The sequence below is a fragment of the Oncorhynchus mykiss genome, chromosome 2 (assembly GCF_013265735.2).
Source record: "Oncorhynchus mykiss isolate Arlee chromosome 2, USDA_OmykA_1.1, whole genome shotgun sequence".
NCBI lineage: Eukaryota > Metazoa > Chordata > Actinopteri > Salmoniformes > Salmonidae > Oncorhynchus > Oncorhynchus mykiss.
The window spans coordinates 81,004,159-81,020,735 of NC_048566.1; the positions used below are offsets into that span (position 1 = coordinate 81,004,159).

The window sequence follows — 16,577 nt, forward strand, 5'->3', positions numbered from 1 at the left end:
AGGCACCTCCAGGCTGTGTAAGGGCTATTTGACGAAGGAGAATGATGGTGCTGCATCAGATGAGCTGGCCTCTACAATCGCCCGACCTCAACCCAATTGAGATGGTTTGGAATGAGTTGGACCGCAGAGTGAAGGAAAAGCATCCAACATGTGCTCAGCATATGTGGGACCTCCTTCAAGATTGTTGGAAAAGCATTCCTCATGAAGCTGGTTGAGAGAATGCCAAGAGTGGGCAAAGCTGTCATCAAGGCAAATGGTGGCTACTTTGAAGAATCTTAAATATAATTTATTTTAATTTGTTTAACACTTTTTTGGTTACTACATGATTCCATATGTGTTTTTCATAGTTTTGATGTCTTCACTATTATTCTACAATGTAGAAAATAGTACAAATTAAGAACCCCTTTAATGAGTAGGTGTGTAAAAAACTTTTAACTGGTACTATATTTTTGTGGATTAGTCCACACACGCTGCCGTGTCACATCAATTGAAGATGCCCATTGAAAAATTGAAGCAGAGGTAAACTTCCTGTTAATAATTTCTGTTGGGGATGAATCAGAATTAGTTGGGTAACATAGATAAATAAGATGTTTTATTTACTTTCATAATATGCTTGTGAGATACTTGTCATTAGAATGTCTCCTTTTGGACTATACTGTTGGCAGTTGCACTTTTCCCTTCTCAGCTAGGGCTCACTTGGGGCCCAGAGAGGGGAGAGGTCAGGCTTGTCTCCATATGTGAATGTATCTGTTAAACCATGTGAAGGGATGATTAAGGGGGAACCAATTATCTCTTGGCTCCACAATGTCTGTGCACAAGTTACTCACCTCGGTGAGCTTGTCTAGGAGTGGGGAGAAGACAGGGTGTATTGGAGATGGGAGTATCTAGAGTTGACAATTGATATATGCCATTGGATGAGGTAATGTTTTGGTACTATGAAGTACCAAAAACGAGATTCAAACTTTGTCTTAGAGACCAAACGGAACGATAATTTATAGCTAATGCTATCTGGCTATGGGATACTTCTCTCTCAAGTAAAAGTCTTTCTTTGTGAACTGTTCCCAAGATCTGTGTAAGTTGAGAGGGGTGTATCTTGGCTATAAAAGATCTTGGTATTCTCTTATAGGCACACTCAGAATTCATTTATAGACACTGAATTGATCTGAGAGTCAAAGGGCTATGGTGAAGCTCATATTTTTATTTATTTAACTAGGTCAGTTAAGAACAAATTCTTATTTTCAATGACAGCCTACCCCAGCCAGGGATACCTTATTCAGGGGCAGAACGACAGATTTGTACCTTGAGCTTGGGGATTTGAACTTGCAACATTCCGGTTACTAGTCCAACGCCCTAACCACTAGGCTACCCTGCCGCCCCATATAATTAAAGATGAAGTTTAAGTATAACTCTGACTGGTGTGTGGTTTGTAAACTCTCCTCATTTAGTAATACAGGAAATTACCACAACATTTCTCAGACTAAATTGTTGTTAGATTTCTTATCTAATATATTGATGCCATTAATTACTACACTATCACTGTAATGAAAAGCTTGATCGATCCTTCAGTAAAGTAAGGAAGGATTCCATTGGGAATAGCTTTCATTAAAATGTAATATTCCTTACATAACATAACAAAGTTATATTTGGCTAATTATTCATTGTAGGTATAAAGATTACCATGATCATTTATAAGTTGATTAACCACAAATATGTTATTGGCAAATAAATTATGAAAAAATAATGTTTTATTTCTATATCTAAAATCACTGTTATTCCAAATAAATTATTTGTGTGGAGAGAAGTTGTGCTTGTATAACAAGGACCAGCACAATAGAGCTTATTTATGAAATGTTGCTAATTTAACAGAAATATTACCCACAGCATTAGGGCATTGGAGTAAAAAATCAAGCCCCACAATTTTCTGGAAAATAAAATGTGATATTATATTCCAAAGACTAAGTTTTTTTGAGACACTTCTTAATCCAGTTGACTTTTGTAGTCTGGTTAAACAGCATAAAATCTAAAACATTAAGACCACCATCACAAATCTTGTTGGTAAGGACATCCTTCCTGATCTTGTGTGGCGTATTTTTCCAAATGAAATTGGATGTTAATTTGTTGAGAGTGGTAAAAACAAATTGTGCAATGTATCTAAAATAAACTCACGAATAACAGTGTTAAACGCCTTTTTGAAAGAAAAAAATGTAATAGCAGGATTGTCATCTAATAAATCACTATATTCCATCAAGTCCAAGACCAGCCTGATTACCCAATTGTTTGAAATATGATGCCCTTTCAGAAATCCAGATTGGCACTCATTAATCAAACTACAAAGACCATATTTTAAGCGTTTTACTGGAATGGAAGCTATTAACTTACAATCGTTGTTTAAGAGGTTAATTGGACAGCAATTATCAATAAATAATGTATCCTTATGTGGTTAATTAACAATCCAGTATTGGTGGTCAGTTCCCCCCCGCCCCATGAAATATTCTCTGAGAAGCCTCAATCGTTGACACAATGTTTCAATATGCTCAGAAACACCTTGTTGATGCAATGCTTCAGTATTTGCAGAATGTTTCCCTTCCCTGGCAAATAATGCAGACCAGCAAACACAGAAATGAACTGGACTCACACAATATAAGGAACAGCTCTGAATGCAGAGCAACAATTTTGGTGGGAAACGCACGAGACAATAACACTGGCATAGTATACTGTACTATCCAAAAATGTCTAAAGATCTGCATGCCAGTTATGATTTTCATATAAGTATTGTAGGCTACTCAACTGATTAGCCTAATTCTAGCTGGCTACTAGACAGAGACGCTGTCCATTTAGCCACCCCATGGAGCTCCACTATGCCTACCTGTACCAAGGCGGTGCTAAATCACAGGCGCAGCTTTATTGTGTAGATTTTTCTTCCTTCTTCATTTATGCGTCCTGGTCGATTGTAAGCCTAAGTAATTTCTTCGACGTATGCATTTTATTTCAATTCATGTGTAGGATTTATCTGAGATTAAGTCGAAGTCAGTTGTTTTATGCTCTGGTTATTTTACATTGATGTCGGCCTTGATAGCGTGTATTATGCATCTATGTCATGTTGCACTGTATGCACTGTTCCACAAGTAGGCTAAATGAGTCGATGTAGGCTATGTATGGAGTTATGGTATGGGAAGGCATAAGCTATGGGACAAAGGTCCTGAGGCCCATTGTCGTGCCATTCATTTGCCACCATCACCTCATGTTTTAGCATGATAATGCATGGCCTCATGTCGCAAGGATCTGCACACAATTCCTGCAAGCTGAAATTGTCCCAGTCCTTCCATGGCCTGCATACTCACCAGACATGTCACCCATTGAGCATGTTTGGGATGCTCTGGATTGACATGTACAACAGCGTGTTCCTGTTCCCACCAATATCCAGCGACTTCACACAGCCATTGAAGAGAAGTGGGACAACATTCCAAAGGCCATAATCAGCAGCCTGATCAACTCAATGAGATGGTGATGTGGCGCACTGCATGAGGCAAATAGTGGTCACAAATAGTGGTTACTGACTGGTTTTCTTATCCACACCCCTACCTTTTTTAAGGTAACTGTGACCAACAAATGCACATCTGTATTCCCAGTCATGTGAAATCCATATATTAGGGCGTATTGAATTTATTTCAGTTGACTGATTTCCTTAAATGAACTGTAACTTCAGTAAAATAAAAAAAACTATTGCATGTTGTGTTTATATTTTTGAACAGTGTAGCTACAGGCTGCCCACCTGGGGAATCTGATGTGCGTGCCAGGAGGGGTGTGTGCACATTGTTGTGGCCCAGGGGGTCCTGCTTTGGTGCCAATTATGAATCTGCCTTCAACGTGGCTCTGTGGGAGCTGGCTGGGCATTTACCATTCAAGAACAGACATGACTTTGAACACAGCACTGAAAAAGATGTGATGGCCATCATTCAGAGGTATCTGCTGCCTGACCAAGAATTCCTTGTGTTGGAATAGCAAATAACTGCACATTTACAGAAATACTTTTAAGCCTGGCTTACCTGGAAGAGAACACCAGTGTCAGTATAGTTGAGACAAGTGTTACTGTGGTATATTTAAGCAATAAGGCACGAGGGGGGTGAGGTATATGGCCAATATGCCACGGCTAAGGGCTGTACTTATGTATATTGGCCATATACCACAAACCCCCGAGGTGCTTTATTGCTATTTTGAACTGGTTACCAATGTAATTAGAGCAGTAAAAATATTTGTCATACCCATGGTATACAGTCTGATATACCACAGCTGTCAGCCAATCAGCATTCAGGGCTGGAACCACCCAGTTTATAATTTGTCCATAACCATTTAAATGACTGTCAATGTGTACAGAGCCTGGTGGTTGACTATGTAGTTTGCCCACAATTATTTTGGGCTACAATTCCACTAACTAAAATTCAACTCCCTACACATACTGTCCAAACTGAGTATATGCTTTGTGCTTTTATTTATTGGGCATTAAAAAGTAGCTCAACAGATTTCAATGGAATAAAACATACTTGAAATCATAGTACTTTTATTATGTTTTAGATGTATTACCATTAGTAGCTAATTTCCTTTCCTCCCACTATAATAGAACTCCAAAAACACACAGGTTGTCTCTTTTTGCAAGCCAGGCTCATTCAAAGGCCGCACAATGGCGAGTTACTCCAGCATTAGGACTATACAGATCTAGGTGAGCAACGTATATGACAGCGGTCTGTGTGGACTTTTTAGAAATTCAAGCAGCCACTGTCACTGAAATATTTACTGCAATCACTGCACTCATACACATTTTCCCCAGTGTGACTTTTCTGATTACACATTATTGGGTAAAGCAGTTTTTCTACATACATGACACCTGTATGATTTCGCCCCTGTGACTCCTCATCATGTGAAATGTCAGACGGAAGCTAGTGCTGAAACACTTGTCACAATGACTGCAGCTATATCCTTTACCTCCTGCATGAATCTTCATGTGCCTTTTCAGACTATTGCGAACGCTGAATTCTTTGCCACAATCAGAACATTGATACGGTTTATCCCCTGTGTGGGTTCTCATGTGCACAATCAGATCCCTATTGCTAGTGAAGCATTTACTACAAACATGACAACACATCCTATCTGCAATGTGAGTTTGGATGTGATGTTTCATACTTTCTGTGGACTCAAAACATTTTCCACACACACCACAAATATGTTCTTTCTCATTTGTATGAGTTTGCACATGTTTCATTAACGAACCCATGTACTGGAAAGACTTTCCACACACTTTACAACGGCAAGGAGCATTATCCCTTTGCCTGGGTGATTTCAGATCGGACGACTCTGTGGATTTTCTACCCTTAATATTCATATGGGAACTTTGTCTTTTTCCTGTCCATCTTTTCTTTGATTTGACTGGTTTAAAACCTGACGGAGGCCCTCCAACTCCCATCCAATCAATGTTTTCCCTCTGAGCTGCAGAACAGTATGGATTTCTTGCATAATTAGGCTGAGAATCACTGGTTGGTTCTGATAATCTGTAGTCCTCTCCACCAGTTTCTGCTTTGATATTTGCAGTTGAGGTGCTGGGTAGAGAGTCTCTCTCTTCTTTTCCCTCATTCTGGGCTTGATAAAGATATGAGTGCCGAGTTGGGTCTTCACAGTCAGGTTCCATAAAGGCATTAGTGAATATGGAGTCTTTGGTATCATCTTCCAGCTCTTGAAGCTGTTCTTCCCATTGACTGGTCCTGAGTTCCTCCTGTTCCTCCTTTATCTGTGTAGGCTCTGGGTCCTCTTGTCCGAGACTGGGGCTCCACTCCTGCACACACTGCTGCTGCTCAGGGGGAACCTGTTCCGAGACTGACTGTTGGAGGATGTCTAGAGGCAAGTAGAAAGGAAGGATGAGATATAGAAAACCTGTAAGCCTACAATAGAGAGAATTATTAACAGTGTATTTTTGTAGGCATTAACTCCGCCATTGCTCGTTGGCCAAAGCCTATGGGTGAAATTAATGTTTTTTTTGTAGGGTTTTTGGATAAACACAAAGTGTGGTCTGTGGTAAACACAGGCTCAGATCTTACTGTTCTATGAGATCATCATCAGCTAACGTTACTTTTTGTGAAGCATGTATGTAATCAAAACAAGCACATAAAGGCATCTTAATTCATAAAGGTTATGTTAACTGACTGATCATCTCATAGAACAAAACGTACTCCTAAGCCTGTGTTAACCTCAGACCTTATTTTCGTAGTTTATCCTAAAAACCCATTCTTTAAGAAGCATCAGACCCTACCGAACTGCATTCTTTCCCCATTAATTTCCCTCCATAGGAACGGCTGAACGATCCTGATAACTCATTTCCGGTTTTTAGGACTACAAGCTGGCGAGTATGACTATTCAGACATAACTATGTACCTGTAAAAGCTGATGTGATATTTTCTATCCACTTTCATACAATGACGGTTGAATTGACAAAGGTAATCACAAACCTGCTCTGTTTAGCTTGATGAGAGCGATTTCAAGCTGCCTCTGGAGACGGTCATTTTCCTCATTTGAACGGGAAACTTCTTCTGCTATCGTTTTTTCAACTGCCCATAATATCTCCTCAGCAGCAGTTCTTAATCGCTCATTGAGAAACACTCTTAACAGCTGTATTTTAGACATTTTAGATTACGTTTAGTAGCTTCCGAAGTAGCTAGTTCCTGGATTCTGTCCGTTTCCGCGGGCAACCTCATCTGGTAGGAGGTAACACATTTTGATTTATCACCACCTGCTGGAGTGGAGTACGAGAAGATCGGTTCAGTTTATGGAAATCTTTTCCAATACAAAATGTACCCCATGACATATCCTATATTGTCTGAAATATCACCAATCACATATCTATCTGTACATTATATATTAATCCTATATTTTAACCTCAGGTGAGATAACACTGACTCAACTCCAGCCACTTTAATAATGGGAATTGATGGGAAATGATGTAAATATATCACTAGCCACTTTAAACAATGCTACCTTATATTATGTTACTTACCCTACATTATTCATCTCATATGCATACGTATATACTGTACTCTATATCATCGACTGTATCCTTATGTAATACATGAATCACTAGCCACTAAACTATGCCACTTTGTTTACATACTCATCTCATTTGTACATACTGTACTCGATACCATCTACTGTATCTTGCCTATGCTGCTCTGTACCATCACTCATTCATATATCCTTATGTACATATTCTTTATCCCCTTACACTGTGTACAAGACAGTAGTTTTGGAATTGTTAGTTAGATTACTTGTTATTACTGCATTGTCGGAACTAGAAGCACAAGCATTTCGCTACACTCGCATTAACATCTGCTAACCATGTGTATGTGACAAATAAAATTTGATTTGATTTGATGTGGATACTTTGACGGGAGGGACGTATGATATAATTAAAAGTGTCTTAATAATAACAAAATAATAATACAGAATCATAATGTGTAGCAGTAAGTAATATACTATCCATTTTTTCGATATGTGTACTCTACTGATGTCTGATCCAGGCTGTATCACATCCGGCCGTGATTGGGAGTCCCATAGGGCGGCGCACAATTGGCCCAACATCGTCCGGGTTTGGACGGGGTAGGCCGTCATTGTAAATAAGAATTTGTTCTTAAACTGACTTGCCTCGTTAAATAAAGGTTACCATTTTTTTTAAATGATCAAGGTTTGATTGGTTATACCTCGGAATTCCTATAGGGGCAGGGTTGACATATTTGTAATTTGTTTTATACTGTAAATTGGCCTAATACTATTGGTTGTGGGTTGCAGGTTTTTGGGCTACTTCTAAGTTACACAGCGATCGCCATGGCATTTCTCTTTAAAACATTTTTATTTCACTGTGACATGCTACTGCTGACTATCAGGCAGTGCTGTTGCTGAGTTATTGATTGGTGGGTGGGGCCCGAGGTGTGTGTGCAGCTTAGTCCACGAGAGTGAGAGGAGACAGAGCAGCACACAAGCAGGTCGTGAATTTGTTTTACAAGTGGTAGGTAGGCTATTTAACTTGTCATTATGCTTGAGTGTAAATTTGAAATGGAAGTTATGGAATTCACTCGCATGCTTCAGTTATGCGGAAAAGTTCTCAATGAAACTGACATTAAATGTGGAGAATGTTACATTTGCATCTGTTGGCCATCAAGTAGCCTATTCATTTATATGCCATTGTAGGCAACTGTAGGCTACGATTTGATACAGTAAATGTGTTGAAATGACTATATCACTGGAGTCATTGCAAATCAATTTGTGCCACTTGTGTAGCCTTCCTGGAGCTGGCAAACGGATTTAATAAATAATCTATAACTTCAGTGTATTGTTGTTGTAGCATTATGTTATTATGCAATTATTAATGGCCAAATAAATGAGTCTGTTAATTTGAACAAAGCAATCTGCTAAATCGTTCAGTTTACATCTTGCCTACCTTTTCTCTAGGCTACTGAAGACTATCTGAAATAAGATGTTGGCCTATAAGGAACTATAGGCTATGTGCATTTTCACTACATGGCCAAAAGTATGTGGACAAACCTTAACATTAGTGGATTCGGCTATTTCAACCACACCCATTTCTGACCGATGTATAAAATTGAGCACATAGCCATGCAATCTCCATAGACAAACATTGTCAGTAGAATGAGCTGTACGGAGGAGCTTAGTGACTTTCAACATGGCACCGTCATAGGATGCCACCTTTCCAACAAGTCAGTTGGTAAAATTTCTGCCCTGCTAGAGCTGCCACGGTCAACTGTAAGTGCTGTTATTGTGACATGAAAACGTCTAGGCTCAACAATGGCTTAGCCGCGAAGTGGTAGGCCACACAAGTTAAAAGAACAGGACCGCCGAGTGCTGAAGTGCGTAAAAATCCTCTGTCCTCGGTTGCAACACTCACTACCAAGTTCCAAACTGCCTCTGGAAGTAACGTCAGCACAAGAACTGTTCGTAGGGAGCTTCATGAAATGGGTTTCCAGGGCCGAGCAGCCGTACACAAGTATAAGATCACCATGCACAATGCCAAGCATCGGCTGGAGTGGTGTAAAGCTCACCGCCATTGGACTCTGGAGCAGTGGAAATTCGTTCTCTGGAGTGATGAATCGTGCTTCACCATCTGGCAGTCCAACGGACGAATCTGGGTTTTGTGGATGCCAGGCCAACGCTACCTACCCGAATGCATAGTGCCAACTGTAAAGTTTGGTGAAGAAGAAGTAAGGTCTGGGGCTGTTTTTCATGGTTCGGGCTAGGCACCTTAGTTCCGATGAAGGGAAATGTTGACGCTACAGTGTACAATTACATTCTAGACGATTCTGTGCTTCCAACTCTGTGGCAACAGTTTGGGTAAGGCCCTTTCCTGTTTTAGCATGACAATGTCCACATGCACAAAGTGAGGTACATACAGAAATAGTTTGTCGAGATCAGTGGGGAGGATCTTGACTGGCCTGCACAGAGCCCTGACCTCAACCCCATCAAACACCTTTGGGATGAATTGGAACACCGACTGTGAGCCAGGTCTAATCGCCCAACGTCAGTGCCCGACCTCACTAATTCCCTTCTGGCTGAATGGAAGCAAGTCACCGCAGCAATGTTCCAACATCTAGTGGAAAGCCTTCCCAGAACAGTGGAGGCTGTGATGGCAGCAAAGAGGGGACCAACTCCATATTAATGCCCATTATTTTGGCCATGTAGTGTATCTAAGCAAACCATGGCAAAGTTGAATTACAATCATAAACCCAGATTTTATTCTGTATCCTATGCCTATTGAAATGACAAGTCAATCTCACAAATGGGCCATTTATAACTATTTGTAGTCTTCCCAGAAAATAGCCTAACATTAGAATCACTCAAACTCTCCTGTCTGATTTATCTATAATTTGCACATATGGCCATGTGTGTATATGTATGGCCATAAACCATACCACCTTGTGCCTTATTGCTTAATCATAGCAGTCAAACGAGTTACATCGACATCCATTGATCGAAAATTATCTGGCGAGTTTAATAAGGGCAAATTATATTTTCTCTTGCAACATATTCAAATTAGTTTATTACGTCATGTCATAGTTCACAATAAATATTATTTTGATGAAAACCGAATTTTGCTTCTAACCTAGTTACAAGTTATGTCGATATTCCTTCTTAATTGTTTCCGTAACATTATGGGAAAGTTGTTTACTGTATAAACGTGGCAAATCCTCTCTTGATGTGGGCGGGAACAATTGGCTAGATTTCAGGCCTTTTGGGTGGGTTTTGAGTCATTGTGTAAAAAAAAATCTAGACCTGGCAACCCTGTATAGGGCGCTCACACATTACAAGTGACTTGAAGCAGAAGTCACATCTCTGTGTGATTTATTTCTATATTTTCCCCCTTTTAGGTATGAATGTGATGTCGAACATATTTGTTAATATCAGAATGTTACGGATGTTACTATGTGTTATTTAGGCAGTAGAAAACTTGTTTAAAACGATGTGTTATTTGTGTGCAGGGGCACAACTTTCACTGGGGATGGGGAGGTCAGTCCGCCCCCACATTCTGAAATTGCATTTTTGTGCCCCCCAGTTTTATCATTTCAATGTGATACAAAAATCGGAGATTGTGCTTTAGGACAATGTGGGCGCCTCAGAGCGGTCAGGTAGGCTGTTGGGAGTGTTCAGGAGGCTGGATTTAAGACCACGCGGACACCACAGAGAGGGTTGATAGGCTGTGTGAAGGCAAAACTTCTGGAAGCTGGCTGGACCAGCACGGGAGAGCTAAACATAGTGTGTATGTGTTGCGCTCTTTCACCGAGGTGTAAAATAAAGCAGAGCAGAAACTGGCTACTCTTTAGTTGATTGATGTAGCTGGAAAGGTAACAGCTGTTTAACAGAAAAAAACTAAACTAGTGTTTATTCGCAGTGTTGAGCTAGTATTGTAACTGACATGTGACGTTAGCTAATGTTTCATCCCCTCTCTGTCTGAGGTTAATGAATAAGCTACACTAGCTAGTAGTAGCTACCACAGCCAGGTCAGCTCTAGCTTCTAAGTTAGCTAGCTATCTGTCAGATAGCGATATGAGATGACTGTTACTAATATCTAACATGTCACAGCTGATTTCCTCCTCTTCGTCTGAAGAGGAGGTGTAGCAGGGATCGGACCAAAATGCAGCGTGGTAAGTGTCCATAGTAGATTTGAATGAAAAACCGAAACCGTACAAAACAATAAACGAAACGTGAAAAACCGAAACAGTACCGTGTGGTGAAACAAACACAGACACGGAAACAATCACCCACAAAGTACCCACAGAATATGGCTGCCTAAATATGGTTCCCAATCAGAGACAACGATAAACAGATGCCTCTAATTGAGAACCAATCTAGGCAACCATAGACATACAATATACTTATTTTCCACCATCATTTGCAAATAAATTCATTAAAAATCCTACAATGTGATTTTCTGGATGTTTTTTTCTCATTTTGTCTGTCATAGTTGAAGTGTACCTATGATGAAAATTACAGGCCTCTCTCGTCTTTTTAAGTGAGAGAACTTGTACAATTGGTGGCTGACTAAATACTTTTTTGCCCCACTGTACAGGTATAATTCATGGTGATAATAAATAGTGAAATACGTGATGCAATTAAAAAGGTTAAAAGGTTTGTAATTGCATTTCATAGTGCCAATTTGTCTTTGCATTTGTATTTATTATGGATCTCCAACTCTTCCTGGGGTCCAGCAAAAAACATTACAATACATTCATAACAGATTTCACAACATATTAAGTTTGTGCCTTCAGGCCTCTCCTCTACTACAACATATCTATAACCCAAAACCCATGTGTACATGTGTGTGTATAGTGCGTATGTTAGCGTGTGTTTGTGTACATGTATATATACAGTTGAAGTCTGGAAGTTTACATACACTTAGGTTGGAGTCATTAAAACTAGTTTTTCAACCATTCCACAAATTTCTTGTTAACAAACTATAGTTTTGGCAAGTCGGTTAAGGACATCTACTTTGTGCATGACACAAGTCCTTTTTCCAACAATTGTTTACAGACAGATTATTTCACTTATAATTCACTGTCACAATTCCAGTGGGTCAGAAGTTTACATACACTAAGTTGACTGTGACTTTAAACAGCTTGGAAAATTCCAGAAAATTATGTCATGGCATTAGAAGCTTCTGAGAGGCTAATTGACATAATTTGAGTCAATTGGAGGGGTACCTGTGGATGTATTTCAAGGCCTATCTTCAAACTCAGTGCCTCTTTGATTGACATCATGGGAAAATCAAAAGAAATCAGCCAAGATCTTAGAAAAAGAATTGTAGACCTCCACAAGTCTGGTTCCTCCTTGGGAGCAATTTCCAAATGCCTGAAGGTACCATGGTCACCTGTACAAACAATAGTACGCAAGTATAAACACCATGGGACCACGCAGCCGTCATACCGTTCAGGAAGGAGACACATTCTGTCTCCTAGAGATGAACGTACTTTGGTGCGAAAAGTGCAAATCAATCCCAGAACAACAGCAAAGGACCCTGTGAAGATGCTGGAGGAAACGGGTACAAAAAGATCTATATCCACAGTAAAACAAGTCCTATATCAACATAACCTGAAAGGCCGCTCAACAAGGGAGAAGCCACTGCTCCAAAACTGCCATAAAAAAGCCAGACTACACTTTGCAAATGCACATGGGGACAAAGATTTTACTTTTTGGAGAAATGTCCTATGGTCTGATGAAACAAAAATAGAACTGTTTGGCCATAATGACCATCGTTATGTTTGAAAAAAGGGGGAGGCTTGCAAGCTGAAGAACACCATCCCAACTGTGAATCACGGGGGTGGCAGCATCATGTTATGGGGGTGCTTTGCTGCAGGAGGGACTGGTGCACATCACAAAATAGATGGCATCATGAGGGAAGAAAATTATGTGGAAAATTATGTGGATATATTGAAGCAACATCAGTCAGGAAGTTAAAGCTTGGTCACAAATGGGTCTTCCGAATGGACAATGACCCCACGCATACTTCCAATGTTGTGGCAAAATGGCTTAAGGACAACAAAGTCAAGGTATGGGAGTGGCCATCACAAAGCCCTGACCTCAATCCTATAGAAAATTTGTGGGCAGAACTGAATAAACCTGGCGAGCAAAGAGGCCTACAAACCTGACTCAGTTACACCTGCTCTGTTAGGAGGAATGGGCCAAAATTCACCCAATTTATTGTGGGAAGCTTGTGGAAGGCTACCCTAAATGTTTGACCCAAGTTAAACTATTTAAAGGCAATGCTACCAAATACTAGTGTATGTAAACTTCTGACCCACTGGGAATGCGATGAAAGAAAGACAAATTCTGAAATAAATCCTTCTCTCTACTATTATTCTGACATTTCACATTCTTAAAATAAAGTGGTGATCCTAACTGACCTAAGACAGGGAATTTTTACTAGGATTAAATGTCAGGGATTGTGAAAAACTGAGTTTAAATGTATTTGGCTATGGTGTATGTAAACTTCCGACTTCAACTGTATATGGAATAATGACAATTACAACGATACTGAATGAACAGTGATCGCTTTTATTTCTTAATATAATACATACATAAAATCAATTTAGTTTCAAATAAATAATGAAACATGTTCAATTTGGTTTAAATAATGCAAAAACAAAGTGTTGGAGAAGAAAGTAAAAGTACAATACGTGCCATGTAAAAAAGTTTGTAAAAAATGTTTAAGTTCCTTGCTCAGAACATCAGAACATATGAAAGCTCGTGGTTCCTTTTACCATGAGTCTTCAATATTCCCAGTAGTTTTAGGTTGTAGTTATTATAGGAATTATGACTCGTCGACTATTTCTGTCTATACCATTTGTATTTCATATACCTTTGACTATTGCATGTTCTTATAGGCACTATAGTATTGCCAGCCTAATCTCAGGAGTTGATTGGCTTAAAGTCATAAATAGCACTGTACTTCAAGCATTGCTAAGAGCTGCTGGCAAATGCAGTAAAGTGCTGTTTCAATGAATGCTTACGAGCCTGCTGCTGCCTACCACCGCTCAATCAGACTGCTCTATCAAATATCAAATCATAGACTTAATTATAATATAATAAACACACAGAAATACGAGCCTTTGGTCATTAATATGGTCAAATCCAGAAACTATCATTTTGAAAACAAAACGTTTATTCTTTCAGTGAAATATGGAACCGTCCCGTATTTTAATGAATGGGTGGAAACCCTAAGTCTAAATATTGCTGTTACATTGCACAACCTTCAATGTTATGTCATAATTATGTAAAATTCTGGCAAATTAATTACGGTCTTTGTTAGGAAGAAATGGTCTCCACACAGTTCGCAACAAGCCAGGTGGCCCAAACTGCTGCATATACTCTGACTCCGCTTGCACTGAACGCAAGAGAAGTGACACAATTTCCAGAGTTAATATTGCCTGCTAACATGAATTTATTTTAACTAAATATGCAGGTTTAAAAAATATACTTGTGCATTGATTTTAAGAAAGGCATTGATGTTTATGGTTTGGTACATTTTTGCAACGATTGTGCTTTCTTCGCGAATGTGCTTTTGTTAAATCATCACCCGTTTGGCGAAGTTGAAGTAGGCTGTGATTCAATGATAAATTAACAGGCACCGCATTGGTTATACGCAACGCAGGACAAGCTAGTTAACCTAGTAATATCATCAACCACGTGTAGTTAACTTGAGATTGTTATGCCATGCCATGCCGATTAATCGGTCAACCTTTAATCAGGAGTTCAATGTGGAAGTAACACCATCCCTGCATAGGTCTCTCCATAGTCCATCAAGATTAATACCCAGATCTTTTTCCCATCTTAAATCGGGGTTTGTCTAGCTCAGGCAGTGTTAGTCCTGACATAAGAGCATCGTAAACACGGGAAATGGTCTTGAACATGGCAGAGTTGTTCAATGGCAGAGTTGTTCAATAGGTGACATCTTAGGTAGGTCCCATTGTCCCTTGAGAGTCACCCTAATAAAATGTCTTAGTTGTAGGTAACTAAAGAAGTCCCTGTTAGACAAGTGGTATTTATGTTTCAGCTGTTCGAAAGACATAAGAATTCCCTCCTCATAACAATGTTCCAGAAGAGTTTTCCTTATCAGACCATGGTCTAAAGTTACTATTCTGGAAAAACATAGGAATCAATCTATTGTTCCATAAAGGGGTTTTAGGGGAAAGGAATCCCTCTCGTCTGATCAGCTCATGCAGTTTGCACCATGCCAGGACAGAATGTATAATTAACGGGCTGTTTGTGATGGTTTGTATAGATTTTCTTTCCCATTTGTAAAACAACTCTGCTCCAGTGTCCTCATTTACCTCAAACTTTCCAATGTTGAAACATGAGGGAGAAGGACCATTGTCAAATCTCTGAGCCAGGAATCTAGACTGCGCAGCCCAGTAATACATTCTGAAACTGGGGAGATTTAAGCCCCCTTGACTTATCCAAGTTAACCCTAGGGGTTTTGCCGTGCCAGATAAACCGTCTGGTCAGCTTGTTGAGAGAGGAAAAGGATGCTGCGGGCACAAGGATGGGGAGAGATTGAAACAAATACAGAAATCTGGGCTGGACATTCATTTTAATTACATAAATTCTACCCAGTAGAGTGAGAGGCAAGTCCATCCATTTACACAGGTCACCATCCACCTTTTGCAACAAGCTGGCCAGATTGAGTTAATAGAGGTTGTTTAGGTTACCATCCACCATTATGCCCAAATATGTGAAGCTCATATGCAACCATCTAAAAGGAAACTGATGCTTAATGGTCAAAGACAGACAATGGTAAGATTTAGCTTTTATCAAAATGGACCTTATATCCAGAGAAAGAACTATAATACTGTAATAGGTTCTGTAAGTGAGAGAGGGAATGTTATGGGTTCGTTAGAAATAAGATAAGGTCGTGCGCAAAAAGTGATAACTTATGGGTATGGGGGCCCACCTCAAAGCCATGTATGTCAGGGCACGTTCTAATAGCCAATGGTTCGATGGCGAAGGCGAAGAGGTGATGGCTAATTGGGCAACCTTGTCTGTTCTTCCTATAGAGAGGGAACGGGGAGGAAGTAATCCCATTGGTAGCAATCCTAGCTTTAGGAGATTTGTAGAGTGATTTTATCAAATTTACAAACACGGTGCACAAACCAAACTTTTCCAAGACGCGAAAGAGATATGCCATTCCACACTATCAAATAACTTTTTTCAGCATCGAGGGAGACTACAACACTAGGTATTTTGTTTTTGTTAGCAAGGTGAATTATATCAAAAGAACCTTCTGAGATTATTGGAGGACAATCTATTAATTATGAAGCCAATCTGGGTTGACCAACAGGGGGAGACATGACTCCAGTCTCTTAGATAGCATCTTGGTGACCAGTTTACAATCTGTGTTAAGGAGAGATTGGTCTATAGGCGGCGCACTTTAACAGGTTTTTCCCTTTCTTGTGAATTACAGTAATCACCGCTTGAGAGAAAGAATCTGGAAAGCAGTTGTGCTCCCCGGATTTTTTAAGTACCTTCATAAGGTA

The 16,577-nt window shown here is 39.7% G+C and overlaps 1 protein-coding gene across 1 annotated transcript; it reads right to left on the bottom strand.

Moving 5' to 3' along the window:
• Nucleotides 1-4,541: 4,541 nt before the first annotated feature.
• On the bottom strand, nt 4,542-6,756 carry LOC110497280 (zinc finger protein with KRAB and SCAN domains 8). The gene is made up of 2 exons (XM_021573315.2): nt 6,495-6,756; nt 4,542-5,883 (listed from the first exon to the last, which is right to left on the bottom strand). Exons 1-2 carry the CDS (start codon nt 6,667-6,669, stop codon nt 4,868-4,870), a joined length of 1,191 nt encoding a protein of 396 aa, XP_021428990.1. The 5' UTR covers nt 6,670-6,756; the 3' UTR covers nt 4,542-4,867.
• Between the last annotated feature and the right edge of the window lie 9,821 nt (nt 6,757-16,577).

What these genes read in the sequence shown, in the direction of transcription:
- LOC110497280 (XM_021573315.2), bottom strand. Translation starts at nt 6,669, where the DNA reads ATGTCTAAAATACAGCTGTTAAGAGTGTTTCTCAATGAGCGATTAAGA. An exon ending in CATCAAGCTAAACAGAGCAG is followed by an intron (nt 5,884 to 6,494) that starts GTTTGTGATTAC and finishes ACTTGCCTCTAG; the next exon opens with ACATCCTCCAACAGTCAGTC.